Source organism: Poecilia reticulata, linkage group LG1 (genome assembly GCF_000633615.1).
Source record: "Poecilia reticulata strain Guanapo linkage group LG1, Guppy_female_1.0+MT, whole genome shotgun sequence".
NCBI classification, from domain to species: domain Eukaryota; kingdom Metazoa; phylum Chordata; class Actinopteri; order Cyprinodontiformes; family Poeciliidae; genus Poecilia; species Poecilia reticulata.
The window spans coordinates 16,998,036-17,019,876 of record NC_024331.1 but is presented as its reverse complement, the minus strand read 5'-3'; the positions used below and the strand labels follow the sequence as shown (position 1 = coordinate 17,019,876).

Below are 21,841 nucleotides of genomic sequence, written 5' to 3'. Positions count from 1 at the left end.
TTGAAAATAGAGGCTCAGAGCAATAGGAGAATAAAACACTGTAATGGTAATGATGGTGGCCAAATGCCTGTGAGGGAGGCAATTGCTGTTCTTGTTCATTAATGCAAGATGGAGGACAAGAGGCTTTTGTGTGGAGTCTGATAATTGTGAGAACAAAGAATCTGAGCGGCTGTGTGTGGAAGCACTTTGGCTTCATAATGCACCAAATAAAGGCAAAGCTGTCTGTTGTCTCTCAACAACCTGAAGCTGCAGTACTCATCTAAAAGGCGGCAGAGGGTCAGATTGGAAAAAGTTTTCAGATATGGCATTTTAAAAAGGCTTCTTTGAGCAACTCATTGAACTGATATATGCAGCGTGTCAGGACAAAGTGGGTCAGTGGTTAAGACTTATAGTAATTTAGTGCTGATTAAATTAGTGTAATGTCAAGTGGCTCGTTATTCTATATTTTAGTCTTTTGGTTTGCTGCAACAGAATCTATGGGTTTATTAGCATCAATGGTTCGTCCTTGTTAATCCACCCAGCAATGCAACAACTGCTGACAAAATAATCTGTTCAGGCAAATTAACTCGACAAAGTCATAACGTGTCAACGACTTATATCCACAAGACCCGACCCCTCGCTAGTTTAGATGAAGTGTTTTTGACGTTTTCATCGCCAACTGAAGTGCAGTGCATTTGAAGTCTGCCGTGAAAATTGAAACACCATTTATTATGACTTGTGGATATTCTGGATTCTCACTTGAATGGTGATTAGTGCGCTCTGAAGATCAGGGGATATATTTCCAGTTCCACTATAAATTAAAATAAGACTTTAAACTTTAGTGCGTTTGTTATTTTCTGGATCTACTCTACACCAAAAAGAGTTATTAAATAAATTCAATATTTCTGAATGAAGCTTACATATTCTTTCTGTACATGCATGGCTGTCTCTCCCTTCAGAGTGTACTCCCTTCCAATAAACGCTGGAGATAGGCACCAGTCTCTTTATGACCCCATAGGCGTAAGTGGTTGGAAGAAGTCAAAGGTGCGATTGATTGACTGAAGCCTCTTAAATTGAAGTGATTCCCTGCTCTGGTAACTTTTAAATGAACATAACTAAAGTGAAACCAAATTATTCAATAAAATTGCAATTACATGGTTTCCAAATGATGCACAGTATTAGGATCATGAGATAAAACATAACATCATTTTGCATTTGTTCATAGTAATAAGTGATTGCCAGACAGACAGAGGTTCTATGTCAGATTTATGTCTCATAAGTAATTTCTAGCATTGAAAAAGGTGGACTAAATTAGTGGACAGTTGATGAGACATTGTCTTGGTCCATCTATTATTTACAGTCCATGGTTAGGTGTCGATACGATGGTGTGCAGCACAGTGAAGAGATGGTTTGTCTAAAAGCATGAGTCACAATTTGAAATAATACTGCACCTTCCTGGGGTTTTCAATTTAATTAAAAGTCACTCATGTGTGTTCAGTAAATGCATGACTGTGACTTTTTAAGAAAGGAGTCCTATATTAAAGTGTTGAGTTGTAAAATTTTAAAGTGTTTGTTTATCCCACAATGACTGATTGTTTAGTTAAAAAAAAAAAAAAAATCCAGAGGTTTCTGAAAGCTGATGGTGACTGATGAAAACATAAGGTGGGGATCACTGAAAGTCAAGTGGAATCAGGAACCTGACATTTCCAAGCAATCAGTGTGACAGAGGTGGTGATATTTCACTTTGAACCAAACTGGTTGACGGACCAGCAGGACCCTCAAGATGACAGCCCCCTGAGAACCTCCTCTGAATGGCTGATCTGCACCCCGATTTCCCCCACCCCCCCCCCCATCAGTGCTTCTTTCTCCCTTCTCCCCTGTGCCACCTTGCTCCCCCATCTCTATTTTCAGACGCACACATCTTTCTCCACGTTCCTCCCCACTCGCTGCAGCGGCGGGGAAATCCCTTGAAGATGCCGCTCCATCAGTAATGATTTTCTGCTCAGCTGAGCAATGAAAGGTACACATGCACCCTCCCTGCCTGGCTCTCTCCCCAACCTCTCCTCTCTGTGCAAACCCCCCATCATCTATCCCTCAATGCATCTCATTAAAGTTTTAAAGTGAAGGTAAGCCAGCACATCAGTGCGTTACTCCATCCTCCCACTCTAACCTCGCTAAACTTCCGCAGCCCATCCCTTCCTTGCTTGTTTTCTCCACACTTCTCAATCCTCTCATCTCAAGTTTTAGACAATATTATAAAATTAACGGCAAGGGGGAAAAAGTGTCATGAAGCATACAGGGCATTAAAGGCTGGAAATGCATTGTGTCTGCATTACTTTGTGCACAAAAGGTGCAAGTGAAGGAGAGGAAGGAAATCTCAATTTTGTGTCAAAGAAATCGTTTTTTGTTTCTGTGCTTTAACATCTTAACTGTGGATATTTATCTCGATTAGGAACACAAAATAATATTGTTTATACTGCAGAATAAATGTATTTACAATCCCCCAGAAATGTGTATTTTTTAAAGGATTACAGTTTTAGCATGGGAAGGCTGTTTACTACAAATAATTCATGTGATATGCAGCACGAGTCTTTATGAAAATTACTTATGATAAAAAATGCATCCATAATTTCACTGAGAAACATTCTGGCTCCAAGGAGAATGATGTATCTTGTGTTCCTTCAAGGGCTGCCTCCTAATGACGCATTTCCCTCCTAGTCTCATTAATTTAACCACAAATTGTTTGAATCATTTTTTTAATCATTAAAAATGCAGCTTTATTACATTTTACTTCACTGTTATACGACACATTTTAGCAAGTGAGAGCCAATGAGAGCAATGATTTGAATATATAGCTTAAAGAAGAATTAACTATTTATGTATTTAAAAAATACATTGCATAGGACTCTACTAGAAACAAAGAAAATTGGCTTTACAAAGAGTGCAACTCTAAAGAAATAAAGAACCCATTAATCCACTTGACGCAAAATGCAAGAAGCGGAGACTAATATTTCCAAGCAACTTACAAATATTTTCAATTATGGTTTAATTGTATGTATTGTTTAATAGTTTGTCTGGTTTAAATTACATTCATCTTGGTTTGAACAACATCTACACATCTACAATGAAATTAAATTAAACTGAGACGAACGCAGGCACAGCATTAATCAGTCAACCATTTCTCTAAACATTTAAATAAATTATTATTCTACACAAAGAATGATTGCATTCAAAAGCCTATAAGAAACTACAACACTTCATCTTTTCTCTGGGTCATGTCTGTCTGCTTTTCATGCTTGTTGCTGCTGTTTCCTAGGAAACCTTACAGCGTATCCAAATCTCCAATTTATCATCTAAATATTTCAGTGAGGATGAAGTAAATACTTTAGACAGATCCACACTTTAAAAACATTGAAAATCTCTCATAAACTGGCTCAGTGTCTTGTCAAAAAGTTCAGGAAAAAGGAAATTCTAGGGGTGAACTGATCAATCGGCCCAGATTTCCTTAATTTTAGGAAGTCTGTGACCAGTTGATACTTAAATGTGAAGCCGATCTTATCTACCTCTGCAAAGGTCTAAAAATCGGCCACTGTGCTCTGTTGATCTGCTATGAGAGAAGGATGACTGATAGACCCAGCCATCAGGTCATGTCTACACGTTCACACTGTGGGCAATTCAGCAACTTTCTTGCTATATTTAGCACCGTTTCAGACAATGATGTCAGTATCGGCCTAAATCGGAATCGATAGGTCAGTTTTTTTTTTTTTAAGTTCAGCGATCAGCCAGAAAACGGAAATGAGTGCACCAACAGAAAAATCATAAAATTGACAGAATAAGTCAGCAGAGGAGAAAGGGAGGGAAAAAAAAAAAAAAAAACACAAATTCTTGAGAAAATAGTGATTCTTTTTTTGGCAAAATATACAGGTTGAAGTCATGAAGAAACCATCCAATGCTTTAAATAACTGTTTCTAAGGTTTCAAATTGGTAAGTTTTGTGTTTGATTTCAGCTTGTTTACATAGTAAATCTGAGCCATTTTGGGTGAAGTGGAGCTTCACAGCTGATTAACATACTGGGCTTTATTGGCTGTTCAGACACTTTTGTTTTCGTTTTTTGGCTAATAAGTTGCAAATCTGAAGTAAATTCATGTCTCATTAACATCCCCATCGCTCACTTTTCATTAACCATATTTTTTAAATACAAGTCTTAAAAAAGTGTTGATGTTTAATATTATATTATATTAACATTAATATTTGAGAGATGGCTATGGCTAGCATAATTGTAGCAGCTCTAATTTCTCGTATATAAAAAAATCTAGAATAAATCTGAGTACATCAATCATCAGTAAGTACATATTTAGACGTTTCGAAGACTTATAAGACTAATTTAGAGTAAATTAACTTATTTTATACTTATAGGCTAAACTAAGCTTAAGGAGGAAGTTTCACATGCATTGAATATATAGATAACTATTAACACTTCACTTTCTGCTTGAAAAGAAACACAAACCTGACCTCGACAGGGTATTTGATAGACGGGACCAGGCCCAGATTTGCCACAAGCACCGTAATATTAATCTTTTTAAGGATTAATTCAGCCAGTAAACACCCAACAGCCTCTCAGCAACCTGTTTCATGAAAGGGAATGCTGGCAACTGATCAATATTAATGGCACAGAAGTGAGACCTCATTATGCTGAAGGTCATGGCAGGAGGTGGATTTAGAGCAGAGGAAGATGAACAAAACTCTTGAACATTTGTGGCAGAGCAGAAACATTTGTCTAGCTGTATGACACCCCCTGAAGGCAACATGTCATTCCCACTTACATGCTTTACAAAAAGTTTGAAATTTAAAGTGAAAATTTGTTAAATAGTCCCTGCGACTTTCAGTGTCTACAAAGTAAAATCAGTCATTAAAATGCAAAAAAAAAAAAAGGTCCGGGGAAATACTGATTTATGGCACCAAAGGGACTTTGAATGCAGCAGATAGAGACTGTATCTGGGCAGGCAGTGAGGTGCATTAATGATGAGCTGATCACCTGCTTTTTACAGTGTTCATGAGAGTGGAAATCTCTTAAACCCAGTGAGTAATGACTGAGTCCAGGCACATGGGGAACGCTTCAGCTTACTCCTATTCTCATCGCTCAAGTCATATAAAACACGACGCTCCGTCAGGAGACAACAAAAAGTCAAATGATAATATTAATCGGAACAATTATTTGTTTGAGCGTGGCTGTGCACTTCTTCACATCGTCTTCTCTTCATCAGTTTTGGCTGGATGTGCTTTGATCGGGTGTTCTTCAGTTTTTGACGGAGATGAAGTTAACCTCAGCTGATGTGTGCAACACATCACACAGCATGTTATGGGGGAGACCTGCTAATGCTAAAACACCAAGCTTTTCCACGCTGCATAGGAACCCTGTACTCGGATTGATAGAAAGAAGGGGGCACAAAAATACCAGAGTATTGCAATGAATTTACCCAGGCTGGCATCAGCTGATGAAAGACTTTCAAAATCCATGAAAGTAACTCACTACGTCTGGCAGATATTACAATGCTGTTAAAATGTGCTCATAAATGCAGCAAAATGAGATGACGCCATATAATTGCCTGTGAAAACATGATATAGATGCTTTTACGGAACATTTGTACAGCAAGCTGTTAGGTTTGTATAACAACTGTGAGTCAACATCAAGTAAAAAAAAAAGGATGATTTTAAACATAAATAATTTATTCTTTACTACTGTATTCAAAGCCTGGGTTTGCGTGCTGCTATTAGCTGATGTAAACCACACATTCACAGCTGATGTGTGTGTGATGCAACCTGTGCTCTCCGGAGCTTCAGCTCAAACTTCCATCATTACAGTCTTTTGAATGATGCATCGTAGTGCATTTACATCAGGCCACTGTATCAGCCAAGCCTGAATATCTTCCACCTATTCCATTTTCTTTTTTTTGCTGAAGCTTTCTCTGTGGGAATGATCACCCCTGCATCACTGCAGATGGTGTCGGTCTACATTTTTCATCACAGCTGAATATTCCTCATCAGCTGAATACTGAGCAGCAGCAGCAGCTCGAAGGAATAGCTGCTCTGTGCACAGCATGCATGACAGCGAGCCGAGGCAGTGATTGGCAAATATAAAAATAAAACCGAATAAATAAAACATCCCAGGCACGGTCAAAGTGGAAAAAAAAGTTTGCCGTTTTGCACAATTCTCGGGAACACAACGCGTCTCGTTAACAGTTAAAGTAAATAAAAATAATACGCAAGAATTAAAATAAAGAGTGACCGGAGGATCGTTAAACCCTTTTTAAACAAAACAACTCATCATTCTGAGAGAAAGATCTGCCTGACAGAAGAGACAGAAAAGTGTGAGTCATTACCATCGAAGTGCGATTTTGATGGGTGTGGTGAGGCAGGAGGTGAACAGGTCAGCAGGGAGGTCCGGGTTCATGGGCAGCAGCTCGTTTGCCTCGCACGCAGCCAGTTGGATGCAGTTCTTCATGGAGGGCGGAAGCGGCATCTGTGCGAGTGGGTGGCTGGGATTGATGGCCGCAACCTGAACAGACATACAACAGGTCAAAAGCTGTTTGGAGATTTATTTTTGACTAGCAGGAAGGAGTTTGTGTATATCCATCCAGAGCAGGTTTCACATTTGCAAATACATCAGGTAATCGATCTCAACAGGGAGTCTGGCTTTCAGCTCCAAAGCAGCGTTTTATTGAAGCTCCTCCACCACCTGACCAGCTCTCTCAGGAAATAAACAACAGAGAGGGAAAGAAGCTGCTATACTGACACCGATTTATTGAAAATGAATCTTGGTCTCATCTGTCAGAGTGAGCATTGCTTTCAATATTACACTTTGATTCTCTGATGTTGGTTGTGATGGAGGGTGAGAGAGACGTAGCGCATTAGTGTAAAATCACTGACTGAAAATGACAAAACATGTTTTAGGCCGAAAACAAAAAACGAATGAGTGCAGATATAGTCCACACAAAGGTACACCGATAAATCGGCCCTGTGATTACATGAAGAAACAATGTTATCTACATCCAGAAAGATATGAAAATCAGCCACTGCCCTTTCATGCTTTGCTGTGAGGGAGGACTAACAGACAGACCTGCCCACCAGGTTATAAATACACATACGTGGTTAACAATACTCATACAGTTAGCTAGAAGAAGAAGAAATAAGTAGTTCTTATCACTTTTATCATTATCATAACGGTAGTACAAAATATAGTGATAAAAATGTAAGTAACCCCATGGATACAACTTCTAAACAACGTCAAAGGGAATTCTGAAGTGTGAAAATTAAAACATTTCTGCAATATGTTTTCTTCTTTCCACACTTGTCCATGGAGCCTGGAAAGTACAGACCTTTCCATAAGTTATCAAACTGCCCAGAAAGCCTGGGTGTATCAATCTGTAAACTCATGATAAGTTGTTTGCAGACACGATTAGCTGGAAAAACATATAAAAGTTACAAAGTGAGAGCTGAATTACTGAAACTTAGGAAAAAAAATCGAATCTCTGAAGCAAACAAGACAGTTCAGTGTTGAGCCCAAATGTGCAACAGGTGATGCCTTTAGCACAGAGTCACCACCTACATTAGTCTGCTCTGGTGTCTTTCTTGCAAGCCGTTTGCTCTCGTGAGACTCGCCATCAACTTGCTGCTGATCAAATCATAAAAACAACAGTTCTCATGATCCCCTTTAACTTCAGTCGGAGCAGAAATGTATCAATAAGCAAAACCCATTCTAACAAAGACTTGCAACATTGATTATTCAACACAGTCCCTGCAGACTGAAGAGTTGGTTTTAATGTTTCCAAGCTGCGTTACAGTGACGATGCATTTAGACTGAAAAACAAGAGGATGGCAAAACAAAAAGCATCTCATTAAAGCCAAAAACATTTGCTGTCTTAGGAGCATTTGTTAAGCGATAAAAGTTGTTTCCTTTTTTTTTCCCACTGCTGCACAAAAGGCGAGCTGAATATCCTGTTGCATAAATTACATAGCACCGTTTTCCACCAGGCAAAAAACTTGGCAAAAGATTCCTGTGAGAGAAAAAAGAAAAGTGTTTAGGAAAACAGGTGAAGTTTTCTCTGCCCCTCAACAGGCGGTCTGTGAATGGAAAACAATCGTCCTGTTTATTCTGGGAGCCAACTTATGGAGCTATTTCTACATCCCGAATCGGGGAAGTCAATGCTTGCAAATGTGAGATTTGGAGGAGGCCTGCCCATAATGTAAAACTTTAATTGTATTTGGAGCTCTTGACTATTTACAGGCTCATTTAACTGAAGGACTCCTGCTAAGTTTGATGATGGGACTTCTACATAGTTTGTTTGTAGAGCTGACTAGACTTAAATGAGCGCTGGATCTTAACCAGAGGCAGAAAGCCAAACCCTCTGTTATCATCCCGACTGTGATGGCATGCTTTTTTTTTTTTTCCATTGTGAATCCTTATTCTGGTGAGAAATCAGTCAGAGATGCTATTCTTCCTACCAAAAAAAATAATGAACTGCTTGGGGATGAAAAAGTAATTTTGATATGAAAATGAAACAACTTATGACTACAATTAGAGGCATTGGACAATTAAACACAAATGATGGTTGATTAAGTGGACAGCAATTAATAATGCAATTAAAATTAACTACATCATTATTAGAATCCTTACTATTAACCAACAGAAATAAAAATGTCATATGTTGTGAGTTTAGAGATTGTATTCTGTATATCTCAAGCAGCCTGTTCTTTTCTAATCTCTAATTTCAACCACTCTACTGCCACTGATATTTTCAATGTAAACTTATGAAATTGTTGTGTCTACAATTCTCAGCAGATCAGTTTCTAAAATACACATAAAAAAATAAAAATAAAAAAAAAATCACAAAAACCGCCTCTATTTTGAAACCTGGTTTAAATTTCAGTCATCTGAGTTTACATCCCCAAATGCTTTAGGCTGCTCTCGTGTGTAATATAACATCTCAAATTAGAAAATCGGTTGATAAAGAGAGATTTAAGAGCATCTCTTTAAATTGAAGAACAAAATATTGGAAACAGAGATGCAAAGTGCTAAAACTCCTCTGTTTCTGCAAACACTTTAGGGAAATCAGGGAGCCAAGGAGGAAAAGCTTGGGTAATCAATTGGAAAAAGTGACAGAGTAAAGTGTTTTTGTCAATTTGTGTAAGAAAAAAAACAGGATCTATTTATCCACTAATAAATCTTAAAAGTGTATGTGACAGCAAGCTTATATATACATATAGATTTTAATAATGAAAACAGAATGGTTTCATCAATCGTGGTCTTGTCAATAAAAGACTAAAGTGCGTTCATCATCTCCAAGTTAACAGTCATTAAAATGAAAGAAGCTTGAATATCAGATTTGATGCTGAAATTATACCATCCACACAAAATGAACTACATTCCGACTAAAAAGACTCCTCATTTCCTGCTGAAGACACCATCCACACTCTAGTCTGCTTATTTATATACAGGATTATAAATGACTCCACAGTGCATCAACTAATACCTGCATTTAAATGTAACGTCACAATTTTCCTTCCACACTGCCACACACCCATCTTCACTTGAACATATTCACTTGCAAATCAGTCAAACCTACAAAAATCTGTGTCCTTCTGACCACAAACAACCATAATTTCAAAGTGGCTGAAGGCTGTTTCAGCCCTCAGTTTTCAGCGTTGCTCCTGAGCCATATGAACAGGTTAAAACAGACTCATTGGATAAGGGGATGCATGCAAAACACCTATGAAGAGTGGTACTGAAGTAAGCTCATGCAGCTACACTTGCTACTTGCTGTGAAACAGTCAAAGCTGGATGCATTATAGCTTAAAAATTCCAACTTTCACCTCATGCAGTGAAACCACTGGAGATTTGCTCTGGAGAGAGCAAGCAGTGTGATTTGTGATGCACAACCAATAGCAACAGACTCTTGGTGAAATACGACAACAACAACATAAAAAATAGGAGGTTTTGTCACAGATACCAAAAAACGTAAGAGGAAACTATTTCATTTTGCTCGTTCAACTGCAGCTTCCAGTAAAGCTTATTAAACTTTAAAGATATCCTTGTAATGGAGCTGCATAGATTTATATAGGAACACTTTATTGCTGTATATGCTTCTCTCTACAAGTCCAATAACTCATTAATAGGCTCTGTAATAGAGGGCCAAAAAAGGAGGGTGAAGCTCAGATCTCATTACATTATGTGTTTAACACATAGCTCTAACAGTGGCTCTGCACACATGAATAAATAATGATATTAAAAAGAAAAATGGTCTCAACTAATAGAGCGGTGGCAAGGTGTGCCACTGTCTTCCTTCTTGTTGAATCAAACACATTTCTCTCTCCCCTTTGAAGCACTTTGCGGGCGCGTACGATTGGTGCCGCTCAGATGGATTTCCGCCAATCTTGTTACGACATAATTCCTCCTTCAGCTAATTAGGAGATCCTGCTTGCGGAGAAATAAATCACAAAGTAGTGCGTGCGTCTAATGCCTCTCGGTGCGTTAGCCTAAGAACATCATCTGGTGAAAGAAAGCGTGTCACTGCCAGCCATGATAATCCTGACGGTAAACACAACAGCACCGCCGGCACAAGCTGATTAATGCCAAGCATCCACTGTAATTATCACATTAGCATATTGTAATCTGGGAAATTACCATGAAAATCATAATGACAGCCTTCTTTTCTTTTTTTTTTTCTTTTTTGCTTTCACTTGGGACAATACGGCAGGATATAACTGCTGAAGACTCCTTTTTTTTTTTTTTTCCATAAATGCAACGTTAAATTACAAAACTAATTCTTCACAGGAAGAGGATTTCAGATGTTCTCAGCAGAAGAGAGCTGCCATGTGAAACGCTAATTGAGAACTACAGTTTAAGAGCTATGCATGCATTATTTATTGCAATATTACATGGGGGGGGGGGGGGAAGACGGCTTAATGTTAGCGTACTGGAAACAGCAAAACCACAACACACACAAACATGAGTACACCCAGAGAGCAGGAGATGTAAGAGCTGCAGTGATTCCTTATCAACATCACACACATTTTACTCCCTGCTAATGCAACAAGCATGTTCGCTGAGTGCTCACAGGAAGTGATGAGATTTTTAAAAGGAAGCAGGTGGCCCTATGGTTGTGCACTCAGTACACATCTCTTACACTTACACACACACACACGCACGCACTGCATTGTCCACATGAGGTTCATAATACAGAAATGGGAGGAGGTGATAAAACACACCCCTCCCTCTGTCATGCCTCCCTAATCTCACCCAGCACTTGATCTGCATCACAGCGTTTTCGAGTAAAACGGTCCCTGGTGAAGTCAAGCTTGTCGTTCTGGGTGAGAGCTGAGAGGCTGTCCGTTCCTCAGTGCTGTGTGGTTGGATGACTCTGCTTGGGACCAGTGATGTGCAGAATGAATGTGCTGCAACACAGAGACTATCTGTGCATGTTAAGGAGGACGATCCCCCTTTTCAGCAACGCACTTCTTGAACTTTTTATAAACTGTGACAAAAGAGCTGCAAGCTTCAATCCGTTTTTGTCCATTTCTGTACAACAGATCAGGGAAAAAAGAAGAATTTCGATCAAAGTGATGGGGGAATTGTATGTTTCTTTTTAAGCAAACAAACAAGCTAACAAAAAACAGAGGTGCATTTATAACTGACTGCTAATCAATACTGTGCTGAACCACCGTTTGATCACAGCTTCATCCTTTAAGCATTAAGCAACGAAAGACTGGAATTATCTCACACTCTCCTTCACATACAAGGACTTTAGGAGTGATTGAGATTATGAATTTTCCAGCTTTGACAGAGATTCTCAGTTCAGCCTGGACTTTAACTGGGCCATTCATCTAAATAATTTTGTTGTAGATCTGGTTGGACATTTTTGAATGTCATCCAGAGGGAGGGTGAACCTTATCCAGTCTCCAGGATTTTTGCAGCATGTATGACATATTTTCTTCCAGAATTGTTCTCCATTTGTCTTTTCTGCATTCCTATCATCTCTGACCAGCTTCCCTGTTCCTGCTGAAGAAAAGCATGCCAGTAGCATGATGCTGCCACCACCACGATTCACTGTGGAGAGGTATTTAGACTGATGTGTGGTGTTAATCTTCCACTAGACATTACACTGTGTGACAAACTGCAAATCAATTTATTTATTTATTTAGGCTTTTTTTTAGATAATGGTTTTCTTTTTCTTTCACAGATGAACAGTGCTTCTATAAATTCTCCCCAAATTAACCCCTGACCTGTCTGCTATGGTTTTTGACCTATGTGACGCTGTGGCCTTCACAGACCAGCAGTAACTTACAAATAAATTACTCACAGATGGATTCTTCCGTACCTTAGTAACTTCTGACAGCTTACACTGGATTTCATTTTCTGTATCAAAGTAAGTATTCAGAAGAGGCATGGATACTTTCATAAGGCTCTGCTGATCCTCTCCTGAAAGATTGGGAGCCATTTGGAAGTCACCACCTTTATGCTAATCTTCCATTACATCACCCTATTACATACTTCCTGTTAAAGAGAGTGGGTAGTGCAGGTACCAAAGAGGAAAAGTGATATTGCGTATGGATATTATGCAACTTCCCATGCATCCAACTAAATTATTTCTTGAGCTTACTTCCTGCATAAATCTAACGGCTGAACCTGAAAGCTTTGGGACTGAAAACTTATTATGCAACAACGCAGGAAATCTCCTTAAGGTATAGTGTTAACTGTTATAGAAAATGTAAATAGAAGTATAAAAATGATCAATCAAACATTTGCTGCCTTGTCCCATCCCAGGTTTTATGGAATCAATTTGACAAAAACAGCACTACAGTGTAAAGAGGAGCGCTCTCATAAATAAACTTTCAATAGCAGTCAGAGTTTTATTTTCCTACTTGCTATTGGAAAAGGCACCCAGTCTTTTCTGTGTAGGTACAAAGCCTATTTAAACCCCCTTTAGGCTTTTTTTTTACGTTTAAGTAGTAACATTTGTAACACACAACTAAGCCACAATTGAACAATAAACGTACATATTGATGTAATTAAACAAGAAGTCCTCATATTGTGAAAAGCAGAAACATTAAGGAACAGATTGACAATAAGGTTTGCTAAGCTCTAAAATCTGATGTGTGAACACAAATCAAGATGGCAGTGAAAGAGAAAATCTTTTACTTTGTGACCCAGAGGATCCACTGTTGTAAATGCTTTTACTGTTGTGTTTTGACGTTTCCCTGCTGCCACACACCCAACCTGATCAATGTGTGATTAACAAGCTTCTTGGTGACTTGTTTACGTAATGTAGTAATTTAAATCATGTGTACTGGAGCAGAGACTCATCTGAAGAAGGAGGAAGAGTCGGCTCAGAGGACCAGGATTGAAACCTACTGATCTACAGACGTTGTGTAGAGAAGAATGATCAAAATCTTCATTTCTGTATGCAAGAGGACATGGAGGAAAAAATTAAAAGCACGTACACATAAAGAAAGAACGTCGACATTTGTCCTCCCTCCCAGGGCTACAACATCACTATGTACCTGCAGATGTTTTTTTGGGAGTTTCCTCAGTTTGTGTTTGACACGTTTTACTCCAAAGAAAACACCTTTTGAGGGAATCAAAGTGCTAATTTAGTGGAGGAAAAGGATTTTAAAGCATGTTTACCCACAATCCTTCTATGACCTCATGAAACGCTCAGAACACAGCAGGTTAATCTGAGGGCAAACACAGGCATTACAGCGACTCAGCAGTTTATCTGCTGCTTTCACCTTTACTTTTTAAAAGGGAGTGCAGCATTCACCGTGGCTCCTCTTTGCCAACTTCCAGCTCCACACTGTACATCCTCCTATTTCCTCACTGTCGTTTTTTTTTTTTTTTTTTTTTTTTTCCCCCTTAATCTACAGTTTGGCAAAAACTTCTTTATGAATAATTAAAATAAATGACAGCGCCATCTCATCAGGCATTCACATTGCTAGTTTCAGCCAGAGGAGAAAAGATGAGACAACATAATAAAAAAGGTGAAGTGTTGAAAAGACTGAAGCAGTGATGGATTGCTTGAAGAGTTCCTACATATTCGTCATGTAAAAAATTCATACTTTTTGAGACTGAAATTTCCCAGGAGTCAGGCGTTCTGGATGGATGGATGGAGATAGAGCAGGATAACAATGGAGAAATGAGGCTAGGAAAGAAGGAAGCACACCAGGAAGAAAGGAAGGATGATACACTTATGAAAGGGCAGGAGGAAGGAGAAGAAAGACAGATGGAAGAGAAGTAGGACAGAAGGATAGGAGAAATAAGGAAGAAAAACAACAAAAGGAAGTATGAAATTAGTGAAATTAGGAGGAAGAGAGGATGAAAATAAATAAGAAAGATTAAATAAAAGGAAGAATCAAGATAATTAATGACATGAGAAAAGGAACAAGCAAAAGGACACAATGAAAGAAGGACAAAAAGTAAAGAAGGAAGGCAGGACAAATAAAAAAGGAAGGAAAGCATAAAATACACAAGGATGAAAGACGAAGGACAGAAGGGAGGAAGAAAAAATGAAATATATTTTGAAATGATATAAAGAAGGATAAACGGTAAGACAGAAGAAAAACGAAAAGTAATGAGGAGAAGAGTAAATTCACAAGGAAGAAAAGAAGCATTACAGGACATGTGAGGTAAAGGAAGGTCACGTAGGAAGAAAAAAAAACATGAGGACATGAGGAAGGATAGAAGGGGGGGAAAAAGGACATGATAGAGGAAGATAGGACAGAGGAAAAGAAGAAGAAAGAAATTAAGGACAGAAAGACGGGGAGAGAAAAATGAGACAAGATTGAAATAACATTTAGTCTATGAGAAAGAAAGCAACATCTGATAATATAAACATATTTTATTCAAATCTGGAAAACTGAAGTTAAAATCCAGACATTCCCACATTGTGTGGAAAGTTCGCATTAATGGATAAAGGGAACAAACCATTTAGGTTAGACTTCCTTAACTTCTGTACAGGTCCTGTGTGCTGAGTAGCAACGCTCCCTGTTTCTGTCTAATAACTCCTAAATACCAACACTTCATCTCGTTCTATCAGACTGCTCGCTAACTCTGTGTTTGAAAGACTCATCTCATATTTTAGAACGTCGGCTTCTCCTGTTAAATCCCAGCTTGTATTTCATTGCTCCTGTGCAGCAACATGTCGTAAACCATGAGTGGTTTTGCTGAAGCTCCCTCACCTCCAGCTCCTGTTCTCTCTGCAGGGCGAACTGCTTAAACGACTTGACGATAATTCCCGCATTGGAGCAGTCGTAAACGAAAATGGACGGGCTCCCCATCCACGTCTGCAGGTCGTAGATGGACAGCGGGATGTATTGTGTGTAATTCTGAAAAGCAGAAAGAGAGGAGAGGGGTGTGAGATTTGGTGCATCGTGTTGCTGCTGATAAGTCACTTTTATATATTTCTACAGTGTTCAATTATTCACCAGGCATCTGCTTGATGGAAACCGCTGATTAAAGAAGTGGGGGAAAAGGGTTGAAAGGTGCAAGTGATGCAAACATGCAGAGCGTAGGAAGTTCATTTATTATATCCGAAATTTACACAGGAAAAACACAAAATCTTACCAAGTATTTTTGATTTACGTAGTTTCTAGTGCAAAATATTTCAATGCACTTGAAATAAGAAAAAAAACAACTTACAAGTAACTTTTCAGCAAGATATACGAGCTTGTATTAAATCAATAATTCTTTAATATTGATGAAAATGTGCTAATCCCACTGGCAGATTATTTCACTTGCCAGTTTAATTCGGAATTATTTACTTAAAACAAGCTCCTATATCTTACTGAAAAGCTACTAATAGGTTAGTTTCGTCCAATTTCAAGGGTACTAAGATATTTGCACTAGAAACTAGACCAAAAGCACTCGGTAAGATTTTGTGTTTTCACAGTTTAACTTTATACACCGCCAGGTGATGTTTAGCTGCAACAGGGAGCACTGCAGTGCTTCAGAGGAAAAAGATAAAGATGTAAAATGAACAGATTCATCTCCATAAACTTCAATTCCGGCAAGAAGTTAATTTATTTCAGGCGCTCAATCTGTGGTTCTGCTTGGGTGTTAAGAAATCCCAAGCTTTTTTAAGGGCCCATCTGCATTGTTGCCTCTGGTGCATCTCGTCTTCCCCTAGAAAATATTCCACAGGCACTACGGGTTCAGGTCGTGGAGTTTGATGGCCAATCAAGCTGGTATAACGTGTTTGCTACAGACTTTATCAGGGCCATTAGCAGTGTGAGCAAGTATGAGGTCTTGCTGGAAGATGAAATCAGCATCTATGTGAAGCTTGATTTTGGATGTGATTAAAACATTTGGACGAACACCAGCAGATGCTCCCAGAATCATCCAAAAACTTTCCACTGGATTTCCAGCAACATGAATCTTGTGCCTCTCCACTCTTCCTCCAGATACTGGGACCAAATGAAAAACAAAATGTAATTCTACCTTTAAAGAAAATGATAACTGGTCCTTTTTTGTCCTTAGTCCTGATTAGATATTTCTGATGTTGTCCATTGTTCAGGAGTGGTTGAACCCGTCCTAAATACGTCTGAGTGCAGAGGCTCTTGAAGCTCTGACTTCATCTGGTCTCCACACCTCACAAATCTCCCTCATACTGGATGGGCTCTGCTTGTGCTTCACAATCCTCTCAGCAGCTATCCCTGCTGATTGTGCCCTTTTATATCCACACCTTTTCCTTCCACTCAACTTTCACATAATATGTTTAGAAACAACACTCTGAAAAGTCTGCTTTCTTTTTTTATGATCTTTTATAACTTTACCTCCTTGTGGTGGTTGTCTTATTATTGTATTGTCTACAATGATGCAAAGTCAGAACTGTTAATCAGTCCTGTTTTTGAGCATATCATAGTTTAACTTTAGAGAATTCTATTGCAAATACAGTTAAATGTTCAATTAATCCAAAAAGTAAAAAAAAAAAAAAAAAAAAAAAGTTTTTTAAATGTATTCATTAAGATTTTTTAGGAAAAAACAACTGGTAAGTCAGAGCTATCAAAATCAGAGATTAAAAATTAGAAATAACATTTCTATGATTATACATCTTCAGCTTTTCTCTTTGCTTTTATGGTCAAGGTGATGAGTTTGTTCATTTGTGTTGTCAGGCATAAAGACCATGGAAAGATTGGCAATGTCTTTTGTCAAGAAAAGCCGAGATCATCCCACTTTCCCCATGCTGGAGATTTTAGTTTAATAGTAACAATAAATAAATTACCTTTAAAATTGATTAAACAGGTGACATCAGGACCCAACAGTAGAGTCAGACGGTAATAAAATTAATCTGGTTGTTATTGCGTCCTGCAAACTTTGCTTTAATTCTACTTTTTTCTATCTAATCATAAAAACAAAAACAAAATAGATTATTCCCCCTTCATATACTTATTGTCAAATTACACTTATACTTAATGACTCAATATGTGTAAACTTTAAAGGTAAATCAAAGAATTCTGATGATGTCTTTTGTGTTTTCTACCTTGTTAAAAACCCAGATTTCCCCATTGACGGTGGGCCGTGGAACTCCATGGCCGTTGTAGTGGAAGAGGACTCGCTCCTCTTTGGCGTTGCGTCTCAGTGACGTGCAAAGTTTCTTCACTTCGTCCACTGTGGGGTCCAGACTCTGTTTGTAGCGTGCCTGAAAAGCATAACAACAAAGACATCAGGATAACATACGTCCACCTTAATTTTAATACGGCTATCATCTAATCCATCACACACAAATCAAAGGTCAAATATATAAGAAGCAAAATGGCATATTGCTGCATCTCCTCAAATCGCCAAAACAAGCTTCTGAACATACTAGTAAATAAGTGTCTTTGTCACCGTCTGTATGTTGCCTGCTTGTTTTCTTGACCACCTATTGTGTATTTCATCTCCGACTCCACTGCTCTGAAGCCACAAAGCGTGAAGTTCAGAGCAGCATTCGGCGTGACTAATCCGAGGAGATTTTACAGCCAGAGACAAGAGGAGTGTGTATTGTTTTGGGTTTTTACTAAATCAAGGGCTGGAGTGTGCGAAGCTGAAAGTGACACGGAGGTGTCAGCAGCTAGTTATGCAACAGAAAAGCTCCTCTTCTGACTGCTCTGAATCATTGTGAAGCTCAACGAAGCCCTTTTGTTGCGTAACTAACGTGGCTTTTAGTGAACAGCCTGCCTCCTGTTGACTGGATGTGAATCACAGCAGACATTTTAACGTAGACTCATCTCCTCAGAACCATCCAGCCAATACAGCTCATAAAAGCAGCAAGCTGATCTTGTGGACCAACAGTTTTACTTAGCTATCTAACACAACCATCACTTTGCTCAGAACAATAACTCCCCTCCGTTTACCTGGACAAGACAAAAGAGGTTATTATATGTGTCTTGCGAAGTTATTTTTTCTTGCTCTACTATTGTATCAATAATTTTCTTCAATTATCTTCAGGCAAAAAAAGTAAATGTTTAATTAAATCAATTTCTTTCACACCAAAAAAATATGTAATTATGACAAAAAATAAAACCAGATTTTTTTTTTTTTGCTTTTCGATTCACTTTTATTTAGAATATGTTTCAGGCAGAAAACATTTCTGGGGCTTTGATTTTATTTTTTTTTTTCCCTTTCATCTCTTAGTTTACTATTGTTAAGGTCTGTTGCAAGTTTCTTTCAGATAAAGCCGTTAACTTTCTACTGGAAAAGGCTCACATGAAAAACAAGCAGAACTCATTTATAGATTATGAATTCTGACGATATGGAAAGCTTTGGAGTATAACTTTCTTGAAAAAACTTTTTAAAAAGCATTAAGGTTGCTTGGGTAAAAGTCTACCATCACATAACATCAACTTATTAATATTTGCCCATCCATCCATCCCACCCATTTGTCCAAATAATATTTTGCATTGTGTGTAATGTTCTGCAATGTTCCTCAGTGTTTGTCTGATTGTATGGAAATATATTGATTCTTCTGTAGATGTGGATGTATACTTGGACTCATTAGGCTAAAAAATAAAAGCCCTCTTCATGTTTAGCTTTCCTAAAACTTTTGGTCGTCTAAATATTCAGAGTAAAAACTTGCTGGTGTTTGGACTGGACCAAAATTTAACCTAATTTGAGAAAATGAAAAACATAAAAGGTGATAAAAGTTTACATCGATGTGTAATGCCACTTTTATATAAAAACAGGGATGTGAGCATGTACTATATATCCTTATACATGTATATCTGATAGTTATTCAAATTTGCAGTAAATATTTGCAATTTAACTTAAAAATGTTTACACATAGATAAAGATTTTAAGAATTATAATAAATAGTTGGAGAAAACGCATTTATTTCGTTCTAAAAATGTTCTAACCACATCACACAGCTCTATGCAGTTCTTCTTAGAATGATGATGACATGAAATTAAACAATGAGGAAACTTTGGTACAAGCAGGAAAGAAACCAGGAGCTGATAATATTTTTTTTTTACACCGGTTTCTTGAATACAAATAAATAGCTGTGCAGTGTGGCTAATAAGCACCTAATGACAATTTATTTCAAATATGTAGAACATTTTCTTCTTCAAAACTTTCCCAAACGAGAATCGTCAAACATTTTAACAGTGTCTAATTATTCAAATAATCAACAATTTGATGACTAAATGATTCTGGATATTGTAATCCTACCTATATCTTGTTATTTGTGAATTGCTGAATCAGAACACTCAGTTTGTCGCATTACATAAAATACAGTGGCCAAGCTGAGCAGACCTTTATTGAAGACGCCAACATTCCTGATTCCAGTGCAGAGGATGACGAAACAGAAGAATCGTGGCGGAACTGGCAGGATAATTTAATTTGTGCATTATTGGATAAAAGCGTCTGAATTCCAACAGGCCCAACACTAATCTCTGTGGTATCAAGTGGCATCTGAAGGGCATAATGGTGTTACAGTGAGTGATGGAGACAGGGTATCTGAATTACATGTGAAAAAGGTATGGCAGTATCAATTAAGAGTAAGAAATAAAAAGGTAAATAAGAACTAAATGACAGAAATGAAACTAGTGAAGAAAAAAACCACAGGAGAATCCGACATACAGGAGACAAAACAACTACGACGCCGCACCTGGAAGTTCGCTGGATGTCAGAGAAATCTTTTTATATCGTTTTTTTTCTCTCTCTTTTAGTCCACAAACTATCGAAAGGATAGAATCCATTTATATCCTTTCTTCAAACCCACACAAAAATGCCAGGAGGAGTCACATGGTTACAATCGTTATTGTTTCTTCCTTGTCAGCCATGATTGTTTATTCTGAACTATTGCCTGACCTCAAGAGATTTTGCAAGATCTGAATGTTTGTGGCTAAATATCAAATAGTAGAGGACCAACCTGCTATATCTATGATTAGTTGTTTTTTTTTGTCATGTGCGGGGATCTCTTATGTTTTGAAAATCAGCCGACAACTTAAAAACCTTGCTGTGTGAACTAGGCACTAAGGTCGTCATCCATTGGGATGACCCATTTGTGCTCAAGCTGCAATGTCTGACTTCAGATGATGACTTCAGATGTCACTCCAATATTTCTGTATCATGTACTTTCCTCATAATACCATCTATTATACCATCTACTTTCATCCAAATGTAACAACTGTCATCCTGGGCAAGCACTTCAGTTTTAATTTCATCAGACTGTGACTCCATGGGTGCATTTGCTGACTGTAATTTGGCTTTTTAAGTTGCTTTTGGAGCAATGGCTTCTTCCTCCGCATGTGGCCTTCAGCCCATAGCGGTACAGGACTCATTTCAACGTGGATAATGACTCTCACCAGCTTCAGCCGGTCTTCTTACACAGTCTGTCACTTTTGATAAAAAAAATATGCACATTTGCCACTAAAACAAGTTCATTTGGATGGAAAGTAGATGGAAAGATGGAAAAGTAGAGCTGAAAAAGCAATACACAATATGCCTTGCTCTAAAGAAATGTGGGAAGAGAGAAATAAACTCATTGACACGTTAGAACTAAAATGATTCTGCAAAAGATATCTTATTTTGTGGCCAAGATAATGAAATTGTCATCTGAAAGCTGTGTTGTTCATTAACTCAGGTTAGTTTCTGATATTAAATTTGTTTAACTGAAACAGTTATATGACTTTTTCTTAATAAAATCAGTTTGTGTAGAGAATACTCAGAAATGTACTGTTGAGACACCACAACTTTGCCAAACAAAGAAAAACAATTATACCACGATGCCTTTACCACTAATGATGAAATGAAATGTACACATTTAATTAGCTGATCCATTTTAGTTGATTCAGCACCTGATCCCTCAGAGTGACAAAGACACGAAGACACTTTTGTCCTACCTAGTTGTCACTGTCACCTTTAGCAGTGCACTGTTGACTTTTACCCAGAATAGTTTATCACTGTGTCATTACCGACGTCGTGATGACTGTATCTCTGGTCCTTGACATGCTGTACAGCCCCTACCTTTCCAGGTCTTTGTGTGAGTTTTCCGTTTCTGTCTTGTTTTGTTGTACTTGTGAAAATCAATGTGTGACACAAAGATTAGACTAGGTTTTGGGAGGTTCTTCACCTTGTGTATGGTACAACTAAAGCAGTGGTGGGAAGTAACGAAGTACAAGTACTTCGTTACTGTACTTAAGTACAGTTTTCGTGTATCTGTACTTTACTTAAGTAGATTTAATAATGGGGWCTTTCTACTTTTACTCCACTACATTTTACAGTAAGTATCTGTACTTTCTACTTCACTACATTTCTACAAAACTGTCGCGTTACTCGTTACATCCAAGTCGCGTTGCTCTTTTCTTCCGTTAAAATGTGAAGTTCAGGGAT

General features: G+C 38.1%; 1 protein-coding gene across 8 annotated transcripts in view; it reads right to left on the bottom strand.

The window, feature by feature from the left end:
• The window catches only part of rptor (regulatory associated protein of MTOR, complex 1), a 158,796-nt gene that overhangs the window by 92,805 nt on the left and 44,150 nt on the right, over positions 1 to 21,841 (bottom strand). For all 8 annotated transcript variants that reach the window (XR_533531.2, XR_533530.2, XM_008406982.2 and 5 more), the window contains exons 5-7: positions 17,511 to 17,669; positions 15,211 to 15,357; positions 6,360 to 6,535 (exon numbers count right to left, since the gene is read on the bottom strand). Coding sequence is in view for 6 of the 8 variants with exons in the window: in XM_008406982.2 (XP_008405204.1) it covers positions 6,360 to 6,535; positions 15,211 to 15,357; positions 17,511 to 17,669 (482 nt within the window). In the remaining 2 variants the exon portion in view is untranslated. The remainder of the gene's footprint in view (positions 1 to 6,359; positions 6,536 to 15,210; positions 15,358 to 17,510; positions 17,670 to 21,841) is intronic.